This window comes from Polistes canadensis, unplaced genomic scaffold, assembly GCF_001313835.1.
Source record: "Polistes canadensis isolate GaletaPanama2010 unplaced genomic scaffold, ASM131383v1 scaffold_132, whole genome shotgun sequence".
Taxonomy (NCBI): domain Eukaryota; kingdom Metazoa; phylum Arthropoda; class Insecta; order Hymenoptera; family Vespidae; genus Polistes; species Polistes canadensis.
In genome coordinates, this window is record NW_014569679.1 from 302,858 (window position 1) to 311,869 (window position 9,012).

Sequence of the window (9,012 nt, forward strand, 5' to 3'; positions counted from 1 at the left end):
TTTTTTTTTTTTTTTAACTTTCTTCTTCATCTTTTTTGTTTTGCCAGGAAGGATTAACTCTCGGTGCAATAAATAAAAAAAATAAAAAAAGTAATAGGGCGTAGTAGGTGTGCTTTTTAACCGCGTATACAAATAAAAAAATCAATAAAAAAAAAAAGTATAAAAGTGTTTTTTCTGTTTTTTTTAAATAGAATCAATATATACACATTTCATTAACATGAACCAATCTTTAATTAGAATTGTATTATCGGATATTTAACGAATTAATAAATAAAAAAAAAGAAATGTAATGTAAAATATATCGAATAGAAAATTTGGTAAATGCAATGTTTATCGTGTAAACGTATTCGTTTGGCAAAAAAAGGGGAATTGTAAAACTTAATCGAAAGGTATTGAAATAAATTTGTCTTACATTTCTCGTTTTGAGAATCATCTCCCGATTGACTGGATCAACCTCGCTTTTCTCACTGGCATAACAGATTTTGGCATGACCGATTAACTGTAACAAATCAAAATAAAACAATAATGTATAACCATTGATTATGATAATTCTACAAACATCCAATTGCATCATACAAAAATAATTTGATTCATCCAAACTCCTCTAAACCCCCCACCCCCACCCCCACCCCTATTTATATCCATGAAATTACCACAGCAAGCATTTATCGTGATATTAATGACGAATTAACGCGAATAATTAGATAATTATAAAGATTGTAATTTGTACTGTGTGTTAAGTGCACTTCAATTATAGTTCCTTTCGCCATTAATTATAGATATTTCAATTACGTTCTGACTAAACAACTTCCTATCGTTTAATACATCATAAATTACTATTACTATTACCATTACTATAAACCGCGAATACCATCACTATCAATAAAAATAACAACTACTACTGAATCATATAGAAAATAGGACCTTGATTTAACAACTGTGATCAAGAGAAGAATAAATTAGGCTAACACAAATGGAAATTCAATGGATAATTTAAACCATGGTAAAATTATTTCTAACACGTTTCTATCGTACGCAAAATAAAAATATTCTTCCATGGTTCTCTTTTACTAAAACATATACAGGATGCCTAATCCAGGATGTTAATAGTTACTCTATATATACATATATAAAACACATATTATATACTTAATACAAATATACTATGTATAGTTTACTTATAAATATATTTATTATAAAATATAACATTTCATGTTTCTTATATTATTTATCTTCTTACATATTTATATAATTTCTATTAATTTTTAGCAACTTAACACGTGGGTTTATTTTTTTTTTTTGCTTTTATGCAAACATTTCATTCAAATTAAATTTAATTTCATTAAATCTTTGCGTTATTCCAAGCTACCGTATCTCGAACTTTTAACTCTTAACTCTAACTTTAATTCTCTCTTTTACACGCTTTCTCTCTCTCTCTCTCTCTCTCTTTCTCTTTTTTTTTTCATTCTTTCTTTCTTTCTTTCTTTCTACATCTCACTTTCTCTCTCGGTACAACGAAACGAGCTTTTAGGAAATAGCTGAGCTTATAGAAAATCCTTCCGAAAGGAAACGATTCGCTAGCTCGAAAAAGGATTCGACGTTGAAATCCCTTGCCCTTTTTTCTCTCTTTCTCTCTTTTTCTCTTTCTAACGATTGGCACGTTGAACCAAGGCCGACGAATAACAAAGAAGAAAGAAGATGAGAGAGAAAGAAACTGTGAGTGAGAAAAAAAAGCGCTACAACTATGCTTAAGGGTACAAAAATACATATACAAATTGCATATACGTACGCATATATATATACACACACGTACGTACACATTGAATGAAAGAGAGTAAAAGAAAAACGAAAATGAAGAGAGAGTGGGAGAGAGAATATCATGTATTTACAAGGACTCTCTTTTGCTTTCCAAAACTAACTGGACGATTGCCAAATGGCGTAACATTGAGCGCACTCATTATGAAAGTTGATACAGTTGCTCTTGTTGTTTTGTAATTCCCTTGATATTCCTCCATTTCAATCCCTATCCCTATCTCTCTCTCTTTATTTCACTAATACACCTCAACCCTCATCCTTTAACATCCTAAAACCTTCACCTCTTCTCAGCTTCTTCTTCTTCAGCTTCTTCATCTTCTTCATCTTCTTCTTCTTCTTTTTCTACTACTACTAATACTACTATTACTACTACTATCTTATAACTATACAAGAAAGGGTAAATGTTGCACGTCTTCTTGCTCACGACTTCCTCGGAAAGTTTTGAATTTCCGGTTTCCTCTAGCAGCTATACTAACTCGGTCGGATGGTTGGTGCATTCGTTCAGATGCTGATTGTTCGCTCGGCCGATAAAACAGGTTCTTGCTACGTTCATTGTTGCAATCCGCCGTCTCTCCTCCCTGCCCTTTGGTTTCCATCCGCTAAAGTTCAACTTACAAAACGTTATTGATCCCACCTATTATTTTTTTATATCCCCCCTCCCCTCAACCTTTTTCCCATTGTTCTTTTTATTTTTTATTTCTCTGATGCATTAAACTTCACTATCGTTATACTACTTGCTCGATTGTATTTGAATATTATTGAATTGTTACGATACAATTGAATATTTTGTTCGTTCCAATAGAATGAGAGAGAAAGAGAGAGAGAGAGAGAGAGAACAGGGGAGGAAGATCGAAATCTTTTTAATTGAATTTTTTTTCATACATGAATATGTAACGAACACAGTTGTTTCTATGAATACATTTTTATAAAGAATCGTTTGTTGTATTTCTGATTAACTTTCTTATATAAAAATGTGAATGTAGGATATAAAATATTTTGTTCCCTTTTTCTTTTCCTTATTTTATTTTTTTCTCTTGTTTTTTTTTTTCTCTTTTCTAATAAATACTTTTATCTCAAATCTTCTTTTCTAACGATTTAATGAACTTTGATCAGAAATAAGTGAGAACGTAATTGTGTTATATAAGTAGACTTAACAATACTTGAGCTTTCATGATCATTCCAACAAACTGGATCACAATTACATGAATGTGATATATCTAAGCATTAGTATGACGTACATTTGAACTAACAATGAAATCAAAATAGGATTAATGAATTTTTCAGACGACAACCTTGACCATACGTCGATAATTTATTTCGAATTATCTACTTGACCAAAAGCCATTTATAAAGATCTTAGTAAAGTCGTTTTTTAAGATAATTTAGGTGAGAATCGTTAGAGGACGACCTTGAAATCGATGACCCATGCTGTGATATGCTTAATTAATCCCTCGATATTAAGACCACTTTAAAAGTACTTATTTGATGTAGAGAATGGCCTTGAATAAAACAGACACCTATTACTCATGTTACATAGTTAATCAATGATTTTATAAGTTCTTTATAATGATTCATATTTTTTATAACAAAGAAGGTACATCAGATTGTTCGATATTGAAAGAAACTTGAAGTTAAATTTATACGAATATATTTTTATTAATTAAATTGAATAAATGTTTCTATATTTCTTTTCGAAGATGCTAAGTTGTTTTGTATATTTGTTCTTGAATGAAACCTGAATTAAAATATATTTAAGAAAATGTTCATCTTCTAAACTAAATAAATTTTCCTATCATTTTGTCTTTGACGTCGTTATTCATGAATATTCCTAATTACCTGATCAGTAAATGAAGTTTTAATTATGCAATGTAAAATATTTATGATACAAAGTCTTCGATTAGCATTTAAATCATCATTAGATGATCATAATAGCTATCAATAATGATTTTCTACAAATATGAAACAAATTATTCATACGACGTATGATATTAATTATTTTAAACATTATTTTAAGTAAAACTTATTGGAGTAAATTGTTAATCTTTAAACTAAATAAATGTTTTGTTAAACTTACTAATAATAATCTTTATTTTTCCCAGCTTTACAGCCAAGTGGAATGACTTGGAATTGTTAAACTTACTATGCTACACAAATACAATTTCTATAAAATATTGTGAAATATTTATAATAAAAAATCTTCGACTAAACTATGCAACTTTGCGCTTGACGTTTAACAATGTCTATAAATCTAATGACACTTGAATAAATTAATGCACTTATCATAAAAATTACTATATATATATATACATTATCTGTTAAAATAAATGTTAAATATTTCAAAAGAAATAATAAAATACAAATCAAATATTAATAATACAAATAAAATAACCAAAAGTATATTTTCCATCGCACTCATTCTATTCATACAATAAAACTTATATAATAATGAATGTTGAACGTTAAAAAATATAAAATAAATATAAAACAAATTACGAAAAAAATATGAAATAAAATAAAAATAACAAACAAATATATGTATTTAAAATAAAAGAGTTTGTTATAAATGTAATAGATTAGGTTAGGTTAGGTTAGGTTACCTAGCGCGTGATACACACACACTTTTAACAACCGTGATCATTACAAGGATGCATTTACGTCATAATCTTGGCGGTCTTACTAATATAATAATATATATACATATGCATACATATACATATATATTTTAAAATTTAACATTAATGTATTTTAATGAATTAAATTTTATTATCTCTTAAGATTTTAACCTAAGAATTCGTCATTAATTTTTCACACACACAACAACAAAAATCATTTTAATAAATAATAATAATCTACTTACTGCTTGAGCCCACCTTGGAAACCCAAAACGAGAGGAAACAAGTCTATGTGTGTGTAGGATTCCATCCATAACTTTCCTATCAATAACATCAGTTCCAATAATCGATGAATTTATTGGATTAGGATATTTTCTCCAAGCTGCCTGTGTCACGGTCTCCCATGTGTGACTAAAATACATCAAATTAAATAATCATTAATTTTATTTCTCATTATTATTATTTCTTACTCCGTTCGCGTATTCGCGGTCAAGAAAGAAGAAAGAAGAAAGAATTAAAAAATGGCAACTATCTAATATTGTTTAATATTTGCATCACTTACTTAAATGTGTGTTCTGATCTCCAAATCCTCATAATGTTTATTTAACACTTTACAAGAACTATACGACGAATTTACTATAATTTGAATCGTTAATTGTTACAGAATGATGCATAAAAAGTAAAACAATCCGGACACGACACAATGCACACAAGACGACACTGTCGTTCTTACCTAAAGGCCCCCCCCGCCATTCCTAATCCCTGATTTGATGCAATATATATTTCTGAGAAAAGACAGATGGCGTTGCACTCGTACTCGGTCGGTAAATTGTACAGCAAAATTTTATATAAGAAATATAATGAAAAATATTGATTTATTTTTTGTATAATACTAATGTTTATTTAATTATTTATCTAATATTGAATTATAGAACAAATGCACACACATATACATATACATTTATATGCATTTATACATGCATATAGATTTTCTGTCAAGGCGACATCTAACCTTTTAAATAGTAAAAACATTTGTGTAGAGTATTTTATATCCTAAGTGGTGAAAGAATCTGTTGAAATCTGGAAGACTTTATGCATCATTGCAATTACGTTTATTGATATTTTCACGTGTTAGATTATTTTTCATTTTATTAAACGTATATATATCTACTTATATATGTATATTCGTATATATACGAAATGAATATTACTAAGAGGTTATCAATAAGAAACTTGAGTAGTTTAACAGTAAGTATTATTGTTATTTGTTATTTAAAACAAAATCTCTTCTTTATGCATTAAATATATTATTTCTTTATAACAGAAACAAACACTTTTGAATGGTGAAAATGGTCACCGTACTAGTTTATATGCAGCGCAGTATGCCAGACAAGCATCTACGGTTACACCATTGAATACAATAATAATGTTTGTTCCACAGCAAGAGGTTTGATTTATTTTTCTGTGTCAATTTAACTTTTCATTTATTATATTTTTAATTAATTATAAATATTGTTCTAGGCATGGATCGTTGAAAGAATGGGAAAATTTCATAAAGTTTTAGAACCTGGTTTCAATTTACTCCTACCAATAATAGATCGAGTAAAATACGTACAAAGTTTAAAAGAAATTTGTATACAAGTGCCGAATCAAAGTGCTATTACATTTGGTATGTATAATAATAATCATATATTAAATAATTTACAATTGAATTAATAATATTAAAGTTTTCGTTCGATAATATTTTTTATAGATAATGTGACACTGGATATCGATGGTGTGCTGTACTTAAAAATAAATGATCCTTATTTGGCTTCTTACGGTGTTGAGGATGCAGAGTTTGCTATAATGCAATTAGCACAAACTACGATGAGATCAGAGTTGGGTAAAATATCTTTGGATAAGGTATTTAGAGAAAGGGAAGGTCTTAACGTTTCTATCGTCGAAAGTATTAACAAGGCTAGCGAGGCGTGGGGTATTTTATGTCTTCGATATGAAATTCGTAAGCTCAAATTATATTCAAATATTTTATAATAACTTTTACTCCCATAATTTAAATTTACATTTAATTAATTATTATATAGTTGATATAAAGTTACCGGACAGAGTGCAAGAAGCGATGCAAATGCAAGTAGAAGCTGAACGGAAGAAACGAGCAGCTATTTTAGAATCCGAAGGAGTCAGGGAAGCTGAAGTTAATATAGCGGAAGGCAAACGGCTCGCTAGAATTTTAACTTCCGGTAATTAAGTAAAAATTGTAATATAACATTTTTGTTATAAACATTTATAATATTACTTTATAAAATTTAACCACAGAGGCTGCGAGACAGGAACAAATAAATCAAGCGACTGGTGAAGCTGCTGCTTTAGTATCCGTAGCTGAAGCACGTGCCAAAGGTTTGCAATTAGTAGCCAATTCGCTTTCTCTTGAAGATGCAAAAAATGCAGCTGCTTTGAGTATCGCGGAACAATACGTAAACGCGTTCAATAAATTAGCTAAAGTTAACAATACTATAATACTGCCAAGCAACGTGGGAGATGCAACATCGTTGATAACGCAGGTTAATTATTTTCTATCTTTATTGAAACGCATTGTACTATATAATATATGAAAAACAAAATTTTATTATTTATATTTATGGTAATATTTCAGGCCTTGGCTATTTATAAGCACGTTATGCCCCAATCCGAATTAAAAGAATCTAAAAAATTAGATGATCAGATGCAAAAAAGTACTCCTGTTAGCATCGATTCATCGGATGAAGTGTACGAATATTTTAGCGACAAGGAAGAAGCGGAAAAACATAAAAAAAACAAAAAGAAACCTAAAGCATTGTAATATATAAATATTGAGGATATTAAAAATAATATTAAATATTTCTTAGATTATATTTTCTTTCGCTGATTTGATGCTACGATATTTATATATATTTATATGTACGAATATATATATGAAAGAGGATTAGGATTACTTTCCTTCTAATCAATATGTAAAATTAAAGACGTTCTCTGTTTTTTAATCAAAAATTTACAAAACGAGATAATAGATTGAAGATATTACTTCAAGTATTGATGATACATGAAAACAGTATGACGCAATAGATTCAATGCTCATACCATTTACTTTCTTTTCTTTGAATGCATCGACATTGCTGGTATTGGTACTGCATAAGTTTCTTGAGATATTCGGTTCATGTAATAGAGCGTTACCATGGAAAACAAAAAACATGTTGTTGTTGCTACACGATGTACCAATCCTGATGAGATCAAGCTAATTATTAATGAGAAGACAACTGTAACATAAAATAATATTAATTTTCTTTAAAACAAATTTGTTCTTTTAAAGATGAATATTATTTACAGCGTTACAAATTATAAATAAAAATGATTAATTATGCAACTGACCTTCTGGAAATAATTTCTGTTGAAATGATTTTCCAAATACAGTAGCTTCTAAATTACCTAACGCTGTTAATACAAACAAAAATAATAATGATCCAACGTAACCACCAAGAATGGTATGCAATTGCGAAGATGTTAACCAAGCTCGATACATTTGCATCCCAGAGAATAAAAGTACGGTTATAATGGAAGACAATATAAAGGATATTCCACTGGTAACAGCTAAAACAATAAATCAATGCTTACCAATGTAATTTATAAAAGATAATAAATCTTTTATAGGTTAAATTATACGTCAACGAAATTTAACCTAAATTTTAAATCTTATGACACGTAAAAGTAACATTTTTTCAATACAACAATAATACAAATAATTAACTTCATTAATATACGTACACATTTTAAATATATATATATATATATTATTTTATCAAAATTATGATATGTTCGGTTTTGACAGAGGCCAGAAAATTAAACGACACGTTGCTTGAACTACACTGTGTATACATATATAGCTAATCTTTAAACAGTATTCATAATGTGTTATCCATAGTACTTTCACAAGATGATACTTCAAATAATCTTGATAAAAATTTTATTTTATTTAACTAACTTAACAAATTCATAATTTATAAATATTTTGATTTAAAAAGAATAGTATCACATGAAAACTAAAAATACAGTATTAGTATATTGGACTACTCAGTAAAAACACACAATTGATTTTATATTTTATTTTCTGTCATATTTTTTCATTTTAGTACACTCTCAATTTATTAACCATCGATAACAGTAGATTCCAGTTTTACTATTTTGCAAATGATTATGATTTCTTCTCTTACCAATCGTCGATAATAGTAGATTCTTATTTAATTATTCTTCGATCAGATAAAGTTTTTTTTTTTTCAGAATAAAACATAAAATATTTACTATTTTTAAATGATTTATTTATATCGACAAAACATGAATTTTCAATAGTGGACTCATACTACTAAGCATGTATTATATATACATTATTCAATTATATAATATATTATATAGAAAACGTAAACTACTCAAAAATAATATACAAATATTAAAGAGAGAGATTAAAGTATATAAGTCAGAGTTCACATATAGGACACCTTTATTACTTATAATGCCTTTTGCTAGTCACAATATAATACTACGAATTATTACAATA

At 28.1% G+C, this 9,012-nt stretch overlaps 3 protein-coding genes across 3 annotated transcripts in view; 1 reads left to right on the forward strand and 2 right to left on the reverse strand.

Moving 5' to 3' along the window:
- Positions 1-5,196, reverse strand: part of LOC106788275 (protein slowmo) — a 22,402-nt gene extending 17,206 nt beyond the window's left edge. The window contains exons 1-3 of the mRNA XM_014751409.1: positions 4,990-5,196; positions 4,673-4,838; positions 413-499 (exon numbers count right to left, since the gene is read on the reverse strand). Of these exons, the coding sequence (XP_014606895.1) occupies positions 413-499; positions 4,673-4,838; positions 4,990-5,021 (285 nt within the window). The 5' untranslated portion in view covers positions 5,022-5,196. The remainder of the gene's footprint in view (positions 1-412; positions 500-4,672; positions 4,839-4,989) is intronic.
- A 221-nt stretch (positions 5,197-5,417) lies between these two features.
- Positions 5,418-7,302, forward strand: LOC106788274 (stomatin-like protein 2, mitochondrial). Its single transcript, XM_014751408.1, has 7 exons — positions 5,418-5,675; positions 5,752-5,874; positions 5,949-6,096; positions 6,181-6,429; positions 6,512-6,667; positions 6,744-6,988; positions 7,081-7,302. Exons 1-7 carry the CDS (start codon positions 5,628-5,630, stop codon positions 7,264-7,266), a joined length of 1,155 nt encoding a protein of 384 aa, XP_014606894.1. The 5' UTR covers positions 5,418-5,627; the 3' UTR covers positions 7,267-7,302.
- A 127-nt stretch (positions 7,303-7,429) lies between these two features.
- Positions 7,430-8,345, reverse strand: LOC106788276 (protein KRTCAP2 homolog). Its single transcript, XM_014751410.1, has 3 exons — positions 8,226-8,345; positions 7,833-8,051; positions 7,430-7,720 (listed from the first exon to the last, which is right to left on the reverse strand). The coding sequence occupies exons 1-3, from the start codon at positions 8,227-8,229 to the stop codon at positions 7,548-7,550; spliced, it is 396 nt and encodes a 131-aa protein (XP_014606896.1). The 5' UTR covers positions 8,230-8,345; the 3' UTR covers positions 7,430-7,547.
- Between the last annotated feature and the right edge of the window lie 667 nt (positions 8,346-9,012).